Genomic DNA, 23572 nt, shown 5'->3' on the forward strand with positions numbered 1-23572 from the left:
TGCTCCAGAGCGCAAAATATTTTATTTAAGAATTTACAGTGTCAAATCTAACACTTTTAGGAAAAATAGCAGCTCCCAGATCAGAGGAAGCCTTCTTGAATTAAAAGGTGTTTGGCAGTCTATGCGGAAAGAACAATCAGCAGCAGGGCTGAACTGTAGGAAGCCAAGGATCCAAACAAAGTTTTGAAGACAAAAAAAAAATCACATTGACTGCTGATGAGAGAGTCCAGGAGTTAAGATTATGAACCATTAAACAAAAGACTATTTCCACCAGGACTTGCCTTTTTATAAATTGAAATGAATGAATTCTAAATTTAATTGTACAACCCTGCAAAACATTTTGTAATTTAAATTTCTCTTCCCTATTTAATCCAAATATTATCTAGAAAAAAAGGAAGGACCAATGCTAATTCCCCATTTACATCATTTCTACTCTTAGAGGTTCAAATACCAAAGTAACAAATTATTCATCTTCCCCCAGCAAAACCTAAAGAAAGTATGACCTATTGATTTTATAAATATTAAATCTTCTCTCTCATTGGGCCTCTTTAGACTTAACCAGTATGAATAGTACTGAAAATATCCTAAATTAAACCTAAAAGAATTTCAAGTTCATTAGGTAGAGGTCTATATTTGCAGTTTAGCATAACTGATATTCAACATATAAGCTACTTAAGACCTTAATATGGAAACTATTTGGGGGCAGAAATAATAGATTTCAGACAGAATTCTATTGTGTTGAACCATTTTCAAGATGTGACCATCGTAATTAAACTGTGCCAATAGTATGAGAGAAAAAAAAAGGCAACTTAACCATATTGCACTGTAAAAAAAAATCACTCCTCAGAAGAGTACAGCATTGACTATTATACAAGAGCTTTTTGAACTATACAATTTCTTTTACAATGAGGCTAAACACAAGCTACATACATACTAGGTAAAATCCAAACCAAATTTATTACAGTCACAGTTTTGATTTAACAATGGTTAATTTGGATCAGCTGTGGCCCCCAAGATCGGTATGCGCCAGTCATAGCCTAAGATACACGTTCTTTTGCTGATGCTCTCTTGATAACTGAAGACCCTTCATATATAGACAAACATCACTGTAACTTTATGTGCATTAAAATTAGTCATGGTCCTAGTAAGGCCACAGAGAGTTAAGTAAAAGTGGAAACATACTTGCTACAGGAAAGGAAATGCACTTCTGTAACTAGGGCAAAAATTAACTTTGCATTCTTAAATCACTCTACTAGGTTCCAAAATTATGAGGATGAGGGAACTGCCTTTGGTTGCAGATCTGAAGTTGGTATGAGTAATAGATATCAATTATTTCCCTCTAATGCTTCATAGATTTAGCCTTTTCAACTAGGATCTTAAAGGAAATGTGGAATTATTTTTGACAATAATTCACACATGGACTGCAAGAAAAGGAAACCAGAAGAAAAATCAGAATTAAATTACTGCTATGTCAATTTCAGAACAGAGTAGCTATGCCATGTGCAATAAATCTGAATTATCAGTACATCAGAAGAATTTCAAGTGTTACAATAGCTAATCCAAAGGATAAAATAGTCTACTTCAGTGTTGGATACTTCCTCTGACCAATTCTTCCCAGCCTGGAACTTCCAGTGATGGCTGATGGCTGAAATGAAATAAATTATATTAAGTCACAGACTGCCTCAATTACATGCAGAAGTAAGAAGTTTTCTTGTAATATATAATTACATAATTTATGGAGGGGAAACAGGCATGTGATAAAAATTAAATAGACCATTACAACCCAAAGAAAAACAAATATATTTTTTCTAAGTGAACAGAGATACTTTACTATATAACAACTGTAACTAGTTTAACTGTTGGAATTTGAAATGTTACAAGGTGCTTGGTGTCTATGAAAAAAATAATTTATATTTAAGTGCATTTCTATGATCAAAAGATATGAGAACCTTTTTCAAAAGAAGAAACACAAACTAATAATTACTAGAAAAGATGTTCAACCTCACTAATAATCAAAGAGGTACAAATTCAGACTACTAGGAAGTACCAACTTAGACTTGACAAAATGGCAAAAATACTTAAAAGCAACAAAATCCAACTCCCAGGAGGGGCTGTAAGGAAACAAGGAATATTGAATCATTGCTCATGAAATTGCAAACTTGTAGAATATTTTTGGACAATATAGCAGTACACAGTAAAAGTTACCAAAGAATACTGGTGGGGATTTAGAGGAAATGATTGAAAAGTTAAGATATATTATTTAATGAATCTAATTTAAAGGCTTAACTAACTTGCTGAACTGTTCAATGTTAAATTTACAAAAAGTCATCAAATCTTAAATTTCATTTCCTTTAAAACAGTTGAATTTTCTTTTTAAAAAGCTTTAGGTTTGAATGTCTATCAATAACAAACAATAAAATTTTAATAACCTGATAATATATGTTTATTCAGTTAGTCAACATTTCTGTAGCAGCTAAACTCCTAACAAGTATTGGGGAGTAGGGGGTGGGGAAGGAGTAGAGAGAGCATGTCAAGCAACCAAATCTGTTGCAAATTTAACAAAAATAAATGACATGCTATCAAGGTAAACTATAAATGAGTACAAGCAGACAAAGCATATGGCTGTGTATATAAAAAGAAAGAAAATGAAGTCGAATAATAGGAAGGAAAAAGGGAGAGGGAAGAAGGGAGGGAAAAATGGAGGAAGGGAATGAGGATTTATTAAGTGTTTACTATGCACCAGGCACTTTACAAATATCCTTATTTGGTCCTCACAACAATCCTGGGTGGTTGTTGTTGAGTTGTTTCAGTCAGGTCTGACTCACTATAACCCCATCTGAGGTTTTCTTGGCAAAGATACCGGAGTGGTTTGCCATTTCCAGCCCATTTTACAGGTGAGAAAACTGAGGCAAACAAGGTTAAGTTACTTGCCCAGGGTCACACATCTAATAAGTGTCTAAAGATGAATTTGAACTCACGAAGATAAGTCTTCCTGATTCTAAGCCCAGGGTTCTAGCCATTATGCCACCTCGCTGCCCACAATCCTGGGAGGTAGGTGCTATTATTATTCCCATTTTACAACTGAGAAAACCAATACACACAAAAGTGACGTGATCTGCTAAGTAACAGGGTCACACAGCTAGTAACTGTCTGAAGCTATATTTGAACTCCAGGTCTGGCACTTTACTGTACCATACCTAGCTGCCTCTAGATCTAGGTAAGGAGAGCTGAGTTACACCAAAAAGTAAGAAAAAGGTGAAGAACAGATAAATTGCTCCAAGAATTTTTACTGGTACCTGGGAGGGGGGAGAATGAAATATGGGAGAGGAAGAATCATTAAACATGTATATCTTAAACAACAGTGAAGAAGAAAAGTATGTCACTTACTTGTGCAAATTGAGAAGGATTATAGAATGGTACTGTTCCCACTGTAGCTCCTCCTGATGGTGGTAGATTGGGAGGCTGTAAACCATGAATAATCCACTTCATTAACACCATATTAAACAATAAAATTTACTTTATCCATCTGCTCATTTATAGAATACAGCTATCTAATTCAAATAAGTATTTCTAATTTCTATGGAGAAATGATTCAGAACTCACATGGAAACAGAACAGATCTTAGGAACTTCTTGCAACTCTGGGGCTATTTATGGCCCACAGAAAACGGTAAAAACATAATGCAGCGTGCATAACCAAAAGAACTTTGAAAACCAAAGCATGCACAAATTAGGAGAGCCCAGCATCAATGTAATGTTATTAAATTAGTACTCTGTAGCAGTTAGTAGAATTTATGTTAGATAAGACATTAAAAGGGTCTAATAACAACATTCACTATTTTAATATAAACATAAAAGCCATGACCAACTTTTCTAGCGGCCCCAACATAAACAAAACTTAAGTCTATGATACACATAAAGATGAAGCATTCCTTTACTGCCTAAAAAGGATGGTCATAGGGTTATTATTGCTACTCTCCTCTTTTGCTACAAACACATCTTCATGTTTTCAATCACAGAGAATCTAACTTGATTTTCAAAGTGCAGCACCTTGTTTTGAGCCTTCTGAATCATAACTCACACTGATGAAGTCAAGCATGTCACTTAAGACACTAAGAAAATAAATCCAAATAATATGCTCCTAAACAATGAATTTTTTAAACTAAGTTTTTTCTTTTGTGTATTAGTATATTCAAAATCAAAATCCTTAAGACCAAATTCAGCAAGGAACACTGCATCCTTAGTTAATTTATGTTTAGTAAAATAATAGTGACAAATGTTAGAAAGTGAACACATTCAGACCCCTACCCACCAAACCTTCCCCCGCCCCCCTAAAAGGGGGGAAATGGAATGAAACCAAAAATAAAAGCTTCCATGTTAACTGAAAACTGCCAGCCACATGTACCTGATTAAAATGCTGGCTTACTTCACGTGATAATGAACTCATTGAACTACAGCGCGAAAGCTACAAAATAGCAAGAACACACACAAAACACACACAAATAAAAAAATCATCATGCATGTCACTGCCCCAAGCCATAAATTTTATTTTCAAAAAGTTTTATGTTGCCATTAGAGTCAACCAGATATCAAAATTTTAAAAGCCAGTTAGTTTAAAATTCATTTTTAAACAAGTAGTTTTATTTAGTAAGAAATAAATTAGAGTTGATAAAAATTAGTTTGGGGAGGAAGGGAATTCATTTAACCTAAGGGAGCTCGTCCCCTTTATTGCAGCATGTACTTGAGAGATTAAAAGAATTATTACATGCTAGGATAAGGAAGGAGAAAATAAATAAAACCTATCCTTTAAAACCTTAATTTTGGAACATTTAAAGACACACTTAATTTTTCTGCTAGGAGCACTTTTTCATATTTTAACACATTTGACTTTTTTTTTTTTTGCATTTCAACTTTCTATTTTCTAACCTTTAATTTGTACTTCATAAATCAAATATATATTGAAGACAAAGCTCATTAAACATCTTATTTCAAAAACTCAAACCAATACAAATGATTGTGGAAATCATTTACAGTTGGGGAAAGAGGGAGGAGGAGGAGAATATCCTACCTCTCCTGACTGGCGACCATCCATATTTGAAGATGAGTTTTCAGAACCAGGTAGCAATGTGGCAGAGTTTAACAACTAACCAGAAAACAGAAAAAAGGTCAAGGCTGTTCTGATTAAATTATGTTCAATAATTATATATCAAATCCTTGATATCAGACAGAAGAGCAATGGATGCAGAATGAATTTTGTCTCAATCATAGGAAATTTTTTCTGGTATCCTATAAGGTAAAACTACCTTTTTTAAATTGGCACTATTAACAGAAAATTATCCATTTTAGAAATGTTTTAGGGGCGGCTAGGTGGCACAGTGAAAAGAGTACCAGCCCTGGAGTCAGGAGGACCTGAGTTCAAATTAGCCTCAGACACTTAATTAACACTTACTAGCCATGTGACCTTGGGCAAGTCACTTAACCCCAATTGTCCTGCCTCCCCCCCTCCAAAAAGAAAAAAAAGTGTAGTTTTAAAGGCATTTCCTTTACTAGTATAACTCAGTAGAGTAAAACTGCTAAATTATAAAACACAAGCACACAATTTTCAACCTTTCTACTCTCACATTTATGCTAAATGAGAAAAGACAACCTTAAGCATAACTATTTTGAGAGCTCAGCAAAACATTCATTTCCTACAATTAACTAAACTAAATATTTTCCTGCCTCACTGTTTACCTGTGGTTCAGCAGCAGGCTCTGGATCTGGTTGGTATGCATCTGGTGCCTGTCCCTCTAGGCCACTGTTTTCCACAGGCTGTTCCTCTGCATTTGCAAGAGAGAGAGAGAGTGAGAGACAGAGAGAGAGAGTGAGAGACAGAGAGAGACAGAGAGACAGAGAGACAGAGAGACAAAGAGAGAACCATTTTGTCATCATTCAAATTTAAATCTCTTGGAAAAATTAAATTATAATCACTTAAAAAAAATTCATGACGGTCCTTATTGGTGGGGTCATTCTGAAAGTGATTACAACTATCAAATGTGTAGATGAGACCCTGGCTTTTTAATTTTTTAAACTTTAAAATCTTTATCAAAGCTCTTTACAAAGAAGCAACATAGTGATTTAACTCCTGTCATTGTCATGGGGTAAGAAACAAAAAATCAGAATTTAGAAATAAGGTTTGTGGTTAAGGGCAAGGCTTTGATGGGGTATTAAGCAGAGGTTCATTATCATTTGGTATACCTGAATTTGGTACAAACAAGTTTGAAGGAATAGGAAGTGGTGCTAGTGGAGCAAATAAATCTGAGGGTGCAGGAACAGGTCCACTCTGTTTTGTTCCATTTGGGTTTAAAACATCAACATAACGAGCTCTTGTTCCTGCTGTGAAGAAGAAAGGAATCCTAATTAATACCAACATAATCAAGCACTTTTTATAGAAAACATTCAATTTTTATTTTGTTAGGGAAGAAAAGACTAGAATAAAATTTATAGTTGTATGGAGTACCTTTAATACTTCATATACTCATGTGTACCTCACTTTAGATACTATGTATAGTTTTTGTCTAGCTTTTCTTTTTATGGAGGAAAAGGATGGTAAAAAGAAGATTCTATTTACATCATTTTCTTTAGTCCTATTCTGATGCCTTATTGTGTCACAGAAGTGATTCTGCTTTTAGAAGTCAGGTTTCTAGAGGCCAGATTCTGATTCTAGAGGTCAAGGCAATGCAAATTCTGGCAAGTGCTACCAAGTTTTATAAACTCTGATTTATACCCACTGACAGATGATGCATCTGCAGGCCAAGTACCTAGCCAGCTCTGCTCTGAGAATTGAATCAGTAGGCTGGCTGCAAGGTCATAAGATTTTTCTGTCATAGAGGAAAGACAATTTACTAAGATAGAGAGGACTCAGGACTTGTTTCATTGCAAGATTCAAATAAATGAAATTATATATGCTAGAAACTTAAGTTTTTATTCCTTCATATTTTCTATTAATTTTAAATTTCTCTGCACCCAAGCCAATTAAGTATAGTATTTGATAATCTATGAACAACTTAGAGCCAAAGGATCTATGTCCCAGTCTTGGCCTCAGCTTTCTGATCTGTATGTGAAGGAGTTGTACAATATAATCTCTACTGTCCCTGCCAGCTCTAAATTCTAAGATTCTAAGATCCTACAATGTACTAAAGGAATTGGGCTTTTGTGTACACCCCCCCCTTAAAAGTCAATATTTTTAAAATGAAGTGAAAAACTGTTTAATTTGACAATCATGTTTTACAGTTCTTAGATCTAAAACATCTGTATGATGAAAAAAATCTGTATGTGTTCTATATTCCAGTTTGATAGTGTTACCTGCTTTTCTGGAGAACATGTTAACAGCAGTATTGGTGGGGCCACCAGGACCTGGAGGAAGAGCAGCCTGAGGAAGCTTAGGAAATGATGTTGGAGGTGGAGGTGGTGGCTTGTTCTGCAAGAAAAAAACAATAGCTAACTTTAGGAGCAAAGTAAAATACAATCTGATAAAAACTGAACATTGCTTTTAGTGAGTTTCAAGAGATAAACATAAAATTTCCAAATATATGGGGCGGCTAGGTGGCACAGTGAGTAGAGCACAGGCCATGGAATCAGAGAGCGTTCTGATTCAGAGGAGGACCTGGGTTTGGATCCAGCCTCAGATACTTAACACAAAAAACTAGCCGTGTGATCTTGGGCAAGTCATTTAACCCCAACTCCCTACACTCTCGCCTCCAAAAAGCAAAATAAATGGATAAATAAATAAAATTTCCAAATATAGTTGAAAAACAACCCCTTTTTTGTTTTTTACAAAGCCTTTTCCCAATAGGAAAAGTTTAGAATAGGTTTATTTCAACATCTTGCACTATATGCCATAATAAACTCAAAATAAGTAAATGACCTGAATTATTAAAGGTTACACATAAAAATACTGGAAAAGAAAAAAGATGAGGTATCTTTCATGGCTATGATCAGAGGAGGAATTAACCAAAAGGGTATAAAGGAAATCCAAAAAATTAAAAAAAGATAATTTTGATTACATGAAATGGAAAAGTTTTGCATTAAGAAAACCACACCTAGGATAAGATAAACAGTCCTCTACGAAAAAAATATTTTCATCAAATTATCTCTGCTAAGAATATATGGAACTAACACAAACGTACTATACCAAAAACCATTCTTGCATGAATAAGTGATCAAAGGATATGAACCAACAGTTCTCCCAAGAACTGTATTAACTATTAATTACCATATGAAAGACTGGTCTGAAATCACTAAAGGAAGATCAATGCAAATTAAAAACTCTGAAGTTTCAGGGAAAATTAGTAAAGATGATAAAAAATGGAAATAGTTAATGTTGAGAAGTTGTCAAAAGATGGGCACACTGATGCACTGTTAGTGCAGCTGTGATGTGGTGAAATCATTCTGGAAAGCAAACTGAAATTAAGCTAAGAAAGTAACTAAAATGTCCATATCCCACTGCTAGAAATATACTGCCAAAGAAGTAAATGATAAAAAGAAACTTCTCTAAAATACCCTAAAACGGTTAAAAAGCAGCACTATTTTTGTAGTTCAAAGAATTAAAATAAAGTAGACGCTAATCTAATAGGGAAATAGCTAAACAAACTGTGGTATCTGACTGTAATGGAATATTACTTCACTGCAAGAAATAATCAATATGGTAAACACAGAAATATGGAAAGACTTATATAAACTGATGCAAAGTGAAGTAAAACTGGGAGACCAATATATATACACAATAACCACAAGATTGTAAATGGAAAGAACAGCAGTAAAAAAATCAAAATCAAAACTGACTTCTGTGAAAGTATAAAGATGAAAACGGCCTCAAGGGATAGAAGACTAGACTTCATTCCCTGCTTTGCAGAGGGGGGTGACCAAAGGTGTGGAACAATGCATATAATGTCAGATTTGATTAATACATAGGCTAGTTTTGAATTTTTTTTCCTCTTTCTTTTCTATTCTTTATCATAAGGAAAGGCTTTTCTAGGAGAGGGGAAAGGCATATTGGGAAATAAACAGGGAAATACAAAAAGATAACAATAAAAACTAAAAGGGGAAAAAAAGGCTCTTTCCCAGTTAAAGCAAATGTCTTACCTCTTCTTCTGGCTCATCTAAATTCACCCAGCGCTGTTTCTTTCCATCCCAAACAATCTGTAAAGATTTAAAATCAAATAAAACAGAGGTTAATTTATGACATTTTAATTTTCCTAATTGTCTAGTTAAATACAAAAGACAGAATTGCTCTTAGAGGATTCCACCATCACTGTATAACTATTTTGTTATTGTTTAGTCATGTCCAACTCTTTGTGACCTTATCAAAAGCCTCACGCACCCTGTCACATCAATGCTCTCCACTGGGTTTTCTTGGCAAAGATAATAGAGTAGTCTGCCATTTTCTTCTCCAGTGGATTAAAGTAAACAGAAGTTAAGTGACTTGACAAGGGTCAAACAGTGTCTGAGGCTAGATTTAAATTCAGGTCTTTCTGACTAAAGCCCCAGTGACCCCTGGCTGCTTCCACTTTATACATATACTTATTATCAACTGATATATTTTTCATTTTTATTAAAATGTCTACACTTGCCTTCAGTCTGGTTTTAAATGTATTTGTGGACTAAAAAAGATATAAACAAATTAGTCGGTCATATTTAAAAACACTTACTGATTTGTTTGTGTCATCTGGCAGATAAGCTTCTGTTTTTTTTTTCCCATGTAGCCAACGAGAAAACCAAGACTCTCCACTCTACACATTTAGGAGAAAAAAGGCAAAATAAAAACAAGTACTTGGGAAGCTATTCTGCAAAATACCAACAAGTTAATGAAGGTATTACATCATCCCTAAGAATAACCCCATTTTAAGTTGGAGAGATGAGGAAGAGAAAGCCAAAAGCAGGGCCAAAAATACAGAACCAAGTGTCTCCTAGTCTTTTTTTTTTTTTTGGGGGGGGGGGGGGCAGGTGAAGAGAGACTGAATCTCCCTGTCTCTGAGAGTGGAAGTGCAGTGGATGGGATAGATCATTACAGGAACTATTAACCTGCCCAGTTTCTGACTTAGGCCAGTTCATCCCTTCTTGAGCAGCCTGGTGCTCAATTAGCTTTCAGGAGCTCACTACTCCAGCTTATAGCTAGAAAGAGTGTGGTCACTTGATTGCCTCAACCCACTGCAGCAGAGAATCTGCAGGCTGCAGCACTCCAAACAGCCTCAGCTTCCCCAGTAGCAGGACTTATAAGCATGTGCCACAATGCCAGAGTCTGTATTGTAAATTTTAAAATATTCTTCCAAGTTCCCTACTTATCTTCACATACCAAAAACTTTACACTAGAATTAATTTTTTTTCCCTAAAAGTCACTGTTAAGAGATATTATGTACTTTTACCTTTTTAGGTTCCTTGGCATCTTTTTTGACCTCTTTGGTTGGTCTCTTTACTTCAGAAGCAAAAGTTGGAGGGGGAGAAGGCTGCTGCCCGGCAGAATTAGAACGCTCTCGTCCTTTATAGGATTCAGTGTTCTGACACTTTTTAGAATAGTCCTATTCCAAAATATGGGGTATGCAGGGTTTATATCAATGCCAATTTACAGATTAGCTTAAAAGAAAGAGATTAGAAATCACTTTCGCATAAAACCTTAAAAACATTACTGAGATGGCAAAATAATAAAATGATTCAGACAGAAAAAGATGAGTTATAAACAAAAGTGAAAAGCTAGTGAAAGCAGCACTGATGTACTATACCATGTGTGCTGAAGACTGGGAGGTAGTTCTAGATCTTCGTCCTGGTGCCTGGTTAGATAAAGTGAGCACATGCTTATTAATAAGCAACTAAACGATGTCTCTGCAAATATTAAAGTTTTTGTGTAAACATTTAAATAAATTCTGATGCACAAGGAGGAGCATATTTACTCTTCAATTCTTACAGAAAATAAAAATATTTATTATACTTATGAATTATGTACTGATGAATTACTGATTTTAAACAATTTTAATTAAAGTTTCTGTTAAGTTAGACTTTAAATCCCCATTTTTAATTTTTCTAGGGACAAGTGCCTATAAGTTACAAAAAAGCAGATAAGAGAAGCAGCAAGGGTAAAGGAGTTGAACTCAGGGTCACGAAGACCAGGGTTTAAGTCCTACCTTTGACATATACTAACTAAAAGGACCAAAGGTAAATCATTTAACCCCTAGGCAGCTCTCTCTATTGTTTCACCACAAACTAGGCCAAGCAGAGTAGCCTTTTTGCAAATAGTGGCTTTTGCAGGGATGAACAATCTCCATTGGTTTAGAAAAAGTTCCACACTAGGAGCTCTATGAAATCACAGGTCTGGTTTAAAAAAAGAAGTAGGGCTGAAAATTAAAAATAAATAAATTAACATAAATAAATGAAGAAGGATCAAGTCAATTGATAACAACTAAAACTTAAGATATTGTGAACCCTGGGGAAGGTATTTATTATGGACATTTCTTACCTCAAGCAACCAAAAGAGTTTTTTTTCTTCCCTCAAGATTCAGATCATTAAATCTTCATTAGTTTAGCTCTCATTCCAAAAAGATATTTCTAAAGATGCTAAATTCTCATTAATATCTTGAACAGGGGAAGCAAGGCATTTTTTTTGACAAGAGAAACAAAATGTACTTTATTTCAGAATTTTGCTTGTTTTCTTGAAATTAGCAAGTTTTAACCTGATAGTTTTATGTGACCAAAAAAAAATGCACTTAAAATTGATCCTTTTAAATTCATTGGATTTATTCTGCATTTGTACATTATATAAAAACTGTCACAAAGTATTTGTGTTTTCTGTGGTTTATGTTAATGGCATCTTAAATTGGTACATTAAGTTACTAAATTAAAATACAGATTCTTCCAATTTGATTTGTGGATTACCAAACTCTTCCAAATTATTTTTTATTTTCTCCCCACCCCCATCCTATTTTGGTTAGGCTGTTAATAATGAACTCCTTCACCCAAGGTGAGGCAGAGAAAATACTTCCTCCAACTATGTCATACACTACTACATAATCCTTGTAGTATTTGCAGCAGTTTCTTTTGTGTTGGTGTTTCTATTATACAGAAAACGATGGTTGTTGACAGTTTAAGTGGATTCTACATGTTAAAATGTATAAAAACGGCATTTAAATGGAAACAGATAAAACAATTTGAGTATTTAGTTGGGCCATGGCATTACCCTTCCTCTATTAAACTGAACAGAAGAGTTGGCAGCATAATTTCTAATATGTGAAAGCAAAATCGAGATTTGAAAATGTCTGGTGTTACAAAGTTTGTTTAGATGAGCAAGGCATTTCTTAAAGAAGATATTATATTACAGCTTACACGAGAAGCTCTGGCTGCTCTTCTTGCCTAGTTTGTTGTAAAACACTGAAGATATAGAATATTTCTAAGAAATAAGTCCATGTTAATTATGCTGAGTAAAGTGAACAGAACCAGGAGAACACTGTACACAGTAATAGCTCTGTGCGATGATCCACTATGAACCACTTAGCTCTTCTCAGCAATACAATGATCCAAGATTATTCCAAATATGGAATATTTGGAATGGAACTCATGATGGAAAATGCTAACCAAATCCAGAGAAACAACTGGTGGAGTTTGAATGCAGATCAAAGCATACTATTTTCACTTTTTTAATGTGCGTTTTTTTTCCCTTTTGACCTGTTTCTTCCTTCACAACATGACTGATGTGAAAATATGTTTAACACTGATTGCACATGTGTGAACTATATCAGATTGCTTGCTGTTTTGGGAAGGGAGAAAAATTTAGAAATCAAACTCTTACAAAAAAATGAATGCTAAAAACTATCTTTACATGTTAACAGAAAAAAATAAAATACTATTTACATATAAAAGGAAAAAGAAGTAAGTCCACATTATAGGAAATGCAGTGAAAATTTTAGGGACTCTAAACAGAACCTCTAGGAGGGTAGGAATGTGGAGATTAGGGATTCAGGAGTACAAATACTAAAAGCTATGTAATAATGGTAAGTATATAAATACCCACAATTTTATAAATCTAAGTATTCTTTTACTTAGTTAAGGTAACTGCCTTCATCTCAATATGAAAAGGTCTATCCCTCTTCTCTTTCTCAACTTGCATTAGTTTAGAGGTGATTTATCTTTCTCCCATTACTTTCATCACTTCATTAGAAGCTCTTTTTTAAAAACTAATAAAAGTTTAGAATTGCTTCTTCATGTAAGCATTTAAAAGTTGATTTGATCTTAAACTCCTTTTTCAACTGCAGCTGTTTTTCTTTCCAACTACAACTGAAGAAGTAGTAATAGTGAATATCATTGGCACAGAGGTGACTATATAAAGAAATATAGGTTGAGTACCATATTGGCAAATTTCCCACCAAAATCCTCTTCTCTTTGTTCCGAAACAGAGTTCCTAATGGATGATTCCTGCAGCATTCTTCCTATTGATTAAAAAGATAGATTATTGGAGTTTTAGTATTGATGAACATTTAATGAAAACTAATATGAGTAAGAATATAATATGCAACTCCAGGAACATATTTAAGTTTTTTGGTGGGCTACTTTCAAAAATAAAGACTAAAGATTTACCTGAACTATTTTCAACTCTCTTTAAAGCCACATTTGAATTCTGACTTTCTTTAAAAAATTAAACAAAAAACCAAGTCAAACACATATCATGGAAAAGAAATGGCAGGAACTACATAAAATTTAGTTTTTAATTGATGATACCATTTATTGTGACCTCAGGATAAAAGTGATGATCTCCTCATGATGAGTCTCAAGCAGAAATTCATCAGTTCCATTTAAAGGATGACATCCTAAAGTTACTTTGATAGGAATGTCCACTATTATTTATATTCTGCATTATGATTTATATTTTACTTAAGAGCACTATTCTGATACCTTTTCAGGGTTGATTTGATCCTGGGTTCTTGAAGGCTAAGACTGGAGAGCATAAAAGCAGAGAATTCCTGCCATGCTAGAAAGGCTTCCCAACTCAAGGATGGATTTTCATCTGAGCACTGGATATTTGGCCACCAAATGATGAATCTATTTTTTGACTACAGCAATTCATCAAAATGGTCTCTACTGAGGCATGGAAGGATTGGAATATTAGGCTCATGAATGTGCATGTTGAAATCAGTGAAAAAATCTCCATACTGATGAAATCATAGATGTTGGAGAAGTACTAAAGTATCTAGTGTTTAACACTCAAGTAATTTTAGATGATCTGCTAAGTTTTCATCATGCTATTTCATTTAAAAAGAAAACCAAACCCTTAAATTAAACACAAGTTGCTTGAGCAGACCAACCTGTGTCCTGGTTTCTAGACTCTTCTGGCAGCTGATCTGTCACTTGGAGAGACTGCCCACCTGGTGATACATTAGGCCCTGGATACACAGCCGCATGCTCAGGACCATACTGATCTGAAAACCCAGGTACAGACACTGGTGGTCCATACACAGGGCCATGTCCAATAGGTCCAGGAGGCACTGGATAGAATGGTATATTGTCGGCTTTTTCTTGATGGAGGGAAGTAGGTATACTGCCTGAATTTTCAAGGATGGTCTGAGGAGCTATACAATAAAAGAAGAAAAACATCCTAGATTTTGAATTGCATAAAATTTAACTAAGCAACAGGAGGGTAGTGTCTTTTCACTAAACACAAATCTATTCATGACAGCAATGAGTTTTGTTTTTCCTCATATTTGGGGGTGGGGGAGAGTGGGAGTTGGGAAGGGAGCATAAGAAAGAGGATCTTAGCTGATTAAAACAAATCTTTTAAAAATTAAGGGGATTAAAATCTAGCCAAAGCTGTAGTAAAATGAGTGAATCAGAACTATATATACAGTATTAACTATAATTTTATTTTTTTAAAGAAAAGGAAGCAAAAGAAGGAAAACAAAGGTAAAGGAACTTAACTGAAGGCCAGGAAGCGGACATAAAAGCATTTTTTTTTGCTTACTGTTTCCTAATTTCTTTGGTTCTGACTTGTTACAGGTTAGGGGTTTGAGGTAATATAGTATTACCCTTTTTCTGTATGTATGTTTTTGTTGTAAGGTAAGTTTATCATTAAAAATAAATTTTTAAGTAAATAAATAAATTTATTTATAAATAACAATATAAAAAAAAATAAGTTAGTCTACGCCAAAATGAAAAAGAATGAATAAAAGATATAAGGTCAAATGAACTTGATGAAAAATAGAGAAGGGAAAAACTATAAATGGGGGTGAAGGGGAAGGGAATGTAAAGAAAGGATGGAGACAGATCCAAAATGTCAGAGCTACAGGATAAAAGAGAACCAGGTTTTTCAAAACAACAAACACAAAAGACAAGAGATAATAAAAACCTTCAAGAAAATTACAATTTATCAAAATTAAAATAATCAAAGAAAAAAATATAGATATAACCACAAATTACAGTAACACTTCTTCATTAAAATATTAGAAGCAATGGAGATAGAAAAAGAAACTAACCAAGACCTCAACACATGACAATGCTAAGAAAATCATAATACAAAGTTAAAAAATAGCTTGTCTTATTTTCTCCTCTCAGAACTCCCACAGTGCACTTACCAAAGTAAATGCATAATCTATGTTCACTTTTTGGAAGAAATAAATGATGAGTGAGTAGGAAAATTATCAAAAAAGATCCTGGCCAAAAATTGAATAGCAAAAGGATAATATCACAAGATGGGAACCTGTCACAAGTAAACAAGCCACACAACCTTATATGACTCAAAATAAACAAAGACATAACTCTCTTGGAAGAAGCAAAAATTGTACTGATTACCCATAAGCAAAGGTATCAAAGGAAATTATGAATGTACTTAAAATTTTTTTCAACATAATTTCCACTGAAACTACAATTGAACCAGCAGGTGGGTTATATCATCTCAGTTTTTTACAATGTCATAGGAGCAGAAAGCCCTACATGTACTAATCAATGTGTAATTATTTTATGTACATCTGTGCTAATGTAAATTACTTTTAATCTTCCTTGTAATAAATAACTGGTAATTCAAAACTTCATACCAAATATGTCTAACTTTTCTTCTTATAAACTTGTGTTAAAATGAGTGACTTGAAATTTGATATATAGTGATTAGGCAACAATAAGAAAACTGATCAAAACTGGTGGGGTAATGTTTTCTCATTAAGGTAACATGTATTGTAGATCTCCTTGATATTGCTAACATAAGAGTAAAAGAAGATTTGCTCTATTGTGGGGAAGAGTAGCACTCAATTTATAACATAAGATGCAAGGCAAACAGAAGCCATCATGCAAAAGGGTTATAATACGTTCAATAACAATTCATAAAAGATCAAAACAGGGGGCGGCCAGGTAGCACAGCGAGTAAGAGCACCGGCTCCAGTGTTGAGAAGACCTGGAGATCGAATCCCAGGCTCAGATACTTAGCACCCACCCAGGAACACCTGGCCGTGTAACCTTGAGCAAGTTACTTAACCCCAATTGCTTAGGGGCGGCCAGGTGGCTCAGCGAGTAAGAGCACCAGCTCCAGTGTCGGGATGACCTGGATCAAATCCGGGCTCAGATACTCAGCACCACACCCAGAAATCACTGGCCGTGTAACCTTGAGCAAGTTACTTAACCCCGATTGCTTTAAAAAAAAAAAAGATCAAAACAGCTCTCTCAAAGTGATGTAACTGTTAATCTTTTCCTTTAATTGCCTGTTATCCCTTTGTTTTCCTGGCATTAAAATGTGAAAAATTCCAAGCTTTCATTTTCAGAAAGATTTCTCCTAAGAGAAACTCCTTCAGTATATATTTACTTCTTAAATAGAGAATATAAAGCACTCACCTGAAGGCATAAGGCGAATGTTTTGGTTAGACTGCTCTGTATTAGGCAACAATGATGCTAATAATGGGTTGTCAGTTCCTGGACCAATTTCTTGACCATGTCCTGTGCCATCATATTGTTCCAGTTCAGAGCTTGGTGTACTTGGATACTGATGTGGCGTTGCTCTGTCCTGATTCCAAATTACATCACCCTCCTATAGGAGAAACATTTCAGCCATTTTTCAAGAAGGTAAAAATTTCAGGACGCATAATCTGCATTATAACAACCTTAATTGAGCATAAAATATTAATTATTAATACTTCTCAGTTACTCAATCTTCTTCACAAAAGTAACAAATAATACAAAGTGTACCTGTTTTTGTTAATTAGGAATCATAATCACAATTTAACAATTACATCTGAAATCTCCAATTTGTAAATAAATGAGGAAACAACTTTCTCAAACAAAAAAAATCACCAAACTGTCTTATCAGTAAAATGAATTCTAAGGGGCGGCCAGGTAGCACAGCGAGTAAGAGAACCGGCTCCAGTGTTGGAATGACCTGGAGATCGAATCCCGGGCTCAGACACTTAGCACCCACCCAGAAACACCTGGCCGTGTAACCTTGAGCAAGTTACTTAACCCCGATTGCTTTAAAAAAAAAAATGAATTCTATACCTCTATCTGCCTCTTCAATTGCTGGAGTTGTATTAACCAAGTAGGTTCAATAAATAATTCCTGTTCTGGTTTCTCTTTTATTTGAGGATCGAAGAGTCGTAATTGGGAGGCTATCTAGAAAAACATGAAAAATGAAGGGCTGTTACTATTAAGATCTGCCAAACCAAAATCACTTTTCAAAACAGTAAAACCTAGAGCAAATGCATCTTCGCTGCTACTACTGGAAGTTTTCGATGAACTCAACAGGTCTTTCAGAAATCTTATTAATTTAAACTTAGTTTACAGAATGGCACAGTAAACAGAGTCAGCCATGAACCTGAGTTCATGTTCTACCTCTTAAATACACTGACTCAATGATCCTGGGCAAGTCACCTCTTAGCACTCTTTCCTCACCAGGGTCCACTCTACACCAATGAAATCACAGGTCCAGACTATATCCCTTGAAGACCTATAATTAGACTAATTTAAAAAAAATTTTACTTCTTTTCAATTAACAAGCATTTTCCCCCCCTTCCTCCAGCCTTTCTCCTGTGTTAAAAAACAAAACAAAACAAAACAAAACACATGGGGCGGCTAGGTGGCACAGTGAATAGAGCACTGGCCCTGGAGTCAGGAAGACCAGAGTTCAAATCCAGCCACAGACAGTTAACACTTACTAGTCATGTGACCTTGGGCAAGTCATCTAACCTAATTGCCCTGCTTTCCGCCCTTCAAAAAAAACCCAAACAAATCCCAGAGGAAAAATTAGAGAAAAAAAATACTTATAATTATAATATGCATAGTCAAGCAAATCACCAGCTTAATTTCAAAAACTCAACTGAAATTTATCTTTATGCATTATGTACTAGTAATACACAGTAAATATGTACTTCTGCTTTAAAATATCACAAGCATGAGTACATTTGTAAACAATAAAACTACTGAGTAGGCAGAGATATTATTTTAAAGTTCCACACTTCATATGAAAGTTATGTAATATTTTACTTCATTAAATGAAGTTTCTAATGCACTGATGAACAAAGGCCATCACTATTTTCAGTGAACTATAATCATCAATAAATATATGAATCAGCATAAGTCATTAAAAGAACCACTTCACTAAAAGATGAACATTAAAATAATTATGGGAAGAAAATGTATGAAATTCCTATTAATGTTTGCTTAATAATAAATTATTACAAAAAGGAAGCTTAATTTTTAAAAGTTAAGATTTCACATCTATCTAAATATATCATAATTTTTATGCAATCAGACTACCTGAAGAAGCCTCAGTAAGACAGTAAGTACCTGAATGAGCTGGCTAATCAACACTGGTGAATACTGGCATGGTTGTTTGAGAATAGTTTTGGAAATGACTTCACAGTAATGAAAGGCCTGTGCAGCAAGTCCCATTTCAGCCAGTCGACAAGCATAGATGAATTTGAATACCTAAATGAATCAAATAAGGATGTAATATATGGCTTCCAATTACTGTCTGGTCACCTCTCACTAATGTTCACGTTTACTCTACACTAAAAAGTAAGTCATCATATCTGAATTGGTACATGGTTGCAAGCAGGTATCTTACATCTGGCACTAGAAAACAATCATTTCCAAATTCTTCCCTTCCACAAGATATATGAAGTACAAAGCCAGACAATACCCACGTACTGTACCCCCCCCAAAAAAAAACCCAATCTAATATTTTAGCTTTTGTTTCTTCTCCAGAATAATCTTTGCCTTTGCAATTTTATAATGCTAAAGATGGTCATGCCTCACTTAAAAGTAACTGAGATCTAGGAAAATAAGTCTTTAGAAACAAACCAGAAGAGTAGGGACTGTTCTAACATAGCTCATTATGATAACAATTCCTTATGCTGTAGATTAAATTGTGTCCCCTAAACATACTTAAACTCTGATGCAACATTTCCTATGATGGGGCAAAATGAAGAGATTTCAGGGCATGTTTCATAAACAGATCCAATTTTGAGAAACTAAAAATTCTAGGAACTAAAAGATTTTGAAAACCAAAATGCAAATAATTTTGAAATCCTTAAAGCAAATCATTTCTGATTTACAAGAGAAAACATTTCTGCAAGATTATTTTTCTACCTCCTACCTCTGCCTTAAATCTCTCATGCTGACAATCCATCCTCTACTCAATGTTGTGCAAAATAACCTCAAGGACATGGCTATGTCATTCATCTCCATGTTCCCAATGTAGGAATGTATTCCATTCTCCCCTCTGCTTCTCAGAATTCCTAGTTTTCCTTCAAAATTCAATTTAAATACTATCTTCAATATGAGGCCTTTAGTTTTCTCCCCATAGATGCGAGTGCTTCCACTCCAAAAATACTGTCTCATTCAGGGTGTTCCCTAAATCTTTGTGTAGTCATTAGCTTGAATACCTTAGTTGACTTTTAAATTATTAAAGCTTAAAATTGCACTAAGATTTTTGGCACACTGTACATTTCATTAAAAATGTATTTTGACCATACTGATATATGTTCATGTTATCTCTCACTACAGAACATAGGCTCTTTGAAGACAGAGATTATTTCATTTTTGTATTTGGGACAAGTAAGAACCCAGCACAGTGAATGGCACATGATACAAGTTTAATGCAATGCTTGTTGATCGATTCTGATAATTTCATGTCAAAAATTTCCTTAAGATTTAAAAAAAAAATTTAATCATTAGCTAAAAAATAAAGAAAGACTAACCATAAAAAAGTTTACCCCAACTCCGACCACTCAAATTCATAAATTGTAGATTTGAAATATATTATCAATTCTAACCTGAAAATTAGGCAAGAAGCATGGTTGGGTTCCCAGGGATTGTGCATATTCATAGGCTTCTGTTCTGTGAATAGCTTCATTGGTGGCAAATTTTAAAAATGGCAAACTATTGAGAGAAGGACAATTACATTAATTTGAAAAAAGGAAAGTACTTCTGATCAACAATAGTATGTGACTCAAATATATACCTAAGGTGAGTCACCTGGAACTTTACTATAGTTTTTTTTTTTAATGGCACAAATATCAAAGTCATTTGATGAAAAAATGGTTCTGATTTTACTAAAAGAGTAAAAGTTAAATGAAAAATAACCAGAAACTGCAATCTGAAGCTCTGACAAAAAGGTCAGAGTTTTCTTTAAAAACAAACAAAAAGGGGGCATCTAGGTGAAGCAGTGAATAGAGCACTGGCCCTGGAGGCAGGAGGACCCGAGTTCAAATCCAGCCTCAGACACTTAACACAAAAACTAGCCGTGTGACCTTGGGCAAATCATTTAGCCCCAATTGCCCTCCAAAAAGCAAAAAAAATAAGAACAAAATAAACAAAAAACAGTATAATCATTTGCTTCCCTACCTGTGATTCGATCCAATTAGGACAAGTTTTGTAGTTTTCTTAGTATAGACCCCAAATCCAATCTGGGCCATCAAATAGCAAAAGTGTGCAGCATCTAAGAGGCCTTTAGAAGCTAAAGAAATAGAAAATTGGTCTGAAATAGCTATCACTGAATCATTTTTGAAAAGAGGAAAGATACAAGGTTCCTAAAATCTACAGAAGCAAAATAAAAAAGACTTTCTTCTAAATATTTCTGATAACATTTAGTAAACTTAAAACAATTTGTTCACATTAGACAAATGCTATACTTTTAACTGCAATAACTAACTTACCAAGAGTATCACCCATGGTGGCTATTGTCCTTGACTCTACATCCATATTATTATTCAAGTTGGACAAAACCATAGCAAGATGAGGCCTCCAATCTCCCCATTTCTCATCTCCACAACACTAAAAAGAAAAGAAATCATTGTAATACATGGGAAAGGAAAGCTATTTTGGGGCAGCTAGGTAGCGCAGTGAGTAAAGCACCAGCCCCGGAGTCAGGAGGACCCGAGTTCGGTTCCGGCCTCAGACACTTAACACCCACACAAAAAAACTAGCTGTGTAACCTTGGGCAAGTTACTTAATTCCAATTGCCCTCAAAAAAAAAAAAAGGGAAAGGAAAGCTATTTTATATAGAATAAGGCAATCTAGGTCAGCAAAATGTGAATCTATGAGTAAATGCTAATAAACCAGGTAAGAGTCTAGAGTGCAGCACCCTCTTCTGAGGGTCAATACTTACTGTGGATGCAGCAGGCATTCTTCCAGACATGAGCTGGTAAACAGTTTGTAAGGGATCATTAATTGGAAGGCTGTTGGCAAACCTGTAATTACATAAAAACAAAAGGATACAATACAAGCTCAGCTTCTGGGAGATCACAGTTAATAAGTCAACTAACAAGTATCTATTCAGCACCTATTACATGCCAGGTACTGTGCTAGGAAGTTGGAGAAACAAAGACAACAAAACTATTCCTGCTCTCATTCTATTAGGAGGTCAACAGATTTAAGTACACGTGGAAATAAATACAAAGTATATCCAAGGTTAATTTCAAGAGAACACAAACAGCTAGAGGAGTAGAAATCAGGAAGGGCCTCACTTTAAAGGGATTCTAGGAAGTAGATGTTGACACGAAGTACATTATAGGAAAGAGGTGAGGGTACGGGAAGATGGAGGAGAGGAGGGAGGAGAGAGAGAGATGGTGGTCAAACTACACAAAGGCATGGAGAGGGAGGAGGTGGACTGTTGTATATGAGGAAACAGCAACTAGGCCAACTGGGCTAGAACACAGAATGCATGAAAGAGAGTAATGTGTAATAAGCCTGAAAAGGTAGTCAGTCTGGAGTTAGACTGTAATGGGCTTTAAATTGTCTGAATATTAATAGTGAAGGTCTGGATTAGATTTAGTCTAAAGCAAAAAAGTACATTTTGATGGAAAAAAAAAAAATGTGACAAGCATGGACCCTGAGGTGAAATTACAGAATTCACTAAAGTGTTTTCTGCCAGAATTAACTGAAAGGGTCCAAAACTAAATGTAGTAGCAACAACCCTGAAAGGGCAGCATAACTTCAGGAGGATTTCCATCAGCATATCATTTCATGAAGATAACCTATTGCTTCAAAAGAGCTAAATGAATAGTGAATTCACTCTAGAAGTGTATAAGAAGTCATGCCCAAATTAAAACCCCTTACCTGGTCATAACTCTTGCGTGTGTTCGGCTGTCCATTTTACTAGCAAGTAACAGAGCATGTCCCCATAAGCCATGTTTCATAGCAGATTCCAAAGCATCCTATTGACAGTTAAAGCAACGCCCCCCCCCCGCAAAAAAAAAAATCAGCTGAGAAGCAAATTTTTATCTTGTATAATATTAAATGAATGTCACAACTTATAAAATACAAACTTAAATGACCATACTCCAATGCATCACATGTCAATTATTTCAAAAGGAATGCTGTAATGATGAATCAAAAAGAAACCCACAATATATATTACTTTTAAGAACTAATTTCTAATTAGTCTCTTAAATCTTGGGGGGAAAATCATGCTTTTTTTCAGTATAAAGAATACACAATTTTAGGAATAAGGATCACTTTTTTGGGTGAAGGGGAGTAACAGGGAAAGGCAAGGCAATTGGGGTTAAGTGACTTGCCCAAGGTCACACAGCTACTTAAGTGTCAAGTGTCTGAAGTCACATTCGAACTCAGGTCCTTCTGACTCCCGGGTTGGTGCTCTATTCCCTGTGCCACCTAGCTGCTCCAGGGACCACTTTTAAAGAGAGAAGTTTTAACAGTATTCCTAAACTATTTTCTCTGGACTCTTGGTCTAAAAAAGGGGCTAGTCCTGAGATTTTGAATCCTCCAATTAAGGCTAACAGCTCTATCCATAGAATATCCCTCTCACACTCAAATATATATGATGAACTGTAACTCTAGAAAATGATTTAGGACTCAAAGATAATTTTTTTGGCTTATAGAAGTAGAAATATTCTTAATAGAAGTAGACATTACTCTTCAGTCAAAGAGCTGACAAATTCATTCAGATCAGCTGTGTAAGTAGTATATAAAATATTTATAGGGGCTCTTTTTTGGAATGTAAGGGAATACTACTGTGCTATAAGAAATGAGGAGCACAGCCCTGGAGTCAGAAGGACCTGAGTTCAAATCCTGCCTCAGACACTTAACACAAAAACTAGCCGTGTAACCTTGGGCAAGTC

General features: G+C 34.9%; 1 protein-coding gene across 5 annotated transcripts in view; it reads right to left on the reverse strand.

Annotated features, from left to right (window-relative positions):
* Positions 1–3: 3 nt before the first annotated feature.
* Positions 4–23572, reverse strand: part of SEC16A (SEC16 homolog A, endoplasmic reticulum export factor) — a 50494-nt gene continuing 26925 nt past the window's right edge. For 2 of the 5 annotated variants that reach the window (XM_069069202.1, XM_069069201.1), the window contains exons 12-32: positions 22551–22648; positions 21601–21682; positions 21149–21266; positions 20838–20949; positions 20267–20372; positions 18777–18917; positions 17490–17603; positions 16833–17025; positions 14324–14587; positions 13368–13450; positions 10757–10804; positions 10403–10555; positions 9689–9769; positions 9123–9179; positions 7344–7458; positions 6237–6374; positions 5733–5818; positions 5068–5142; positions 4405–4464; positions 3388–3462; positions 4–1645 (exon numbers count right to left, since the gene is read on the reverse strand). In XM_069069202.1, the coding sequence (XP_068925303.1) occupies positions 1577–1645; positions 3388–3462; positions 4405–4464; positions 5068–5142; positions 5733–5818; positions 6237–6374; positions 7344–7458; positions 9123–9179; positions 9689–9769; positions 10403–10555; positions 10757–10804; positions 13368–13450; positions 14324–14587; positions 16833–17025; positions 17490–17603; positions 18777–18917; positions 20267–20372; positions 20838–20949; positions 21149–21266; positions 21601–21682; positions 22551–22648 (2268 nt within the window). In that variant the 3' untranslated portion in view covers positions 4–1576. Of the gene's footprint in view, positions 1646–3387; positions 3463–4404; positions 4465–5067; positions 5143–5732; positions 5819–6236; positions 6375–7343; positions 7459–9122; positions 9180–9688; positions 9770–10402; positions 10805–11744; positions 13451–14323; positions 14588–16832; positions 17026–17489; positions 17604–18776; positions 18918–20266; positions 20373–20837; positions 20950–21148; positions 21267–21600; positions 21683–22550; positions 22649–23572 lie in introns of those variants that run through there. The other 3 variants (XM_069069203.1, XM_069069204.1, XM_069069205.1) reach the window with 3 other exon arrangements.

This window comes from Petaurus breviceps, unplaced genomic scaffold (assembly GCF_028583685.1).
Source record: "Petaurus breviceps papuanus isolate PSGF00001 unplaced genomic scaffold, PetGlider_PUasm1.0 90779, whole genome shotgun sequence".
NCBI lineage: Eukaryota > Metazoa > Chordata > Mammalia > Diprotodontia > Petauridae > Petaurus > Petaurus breviceps.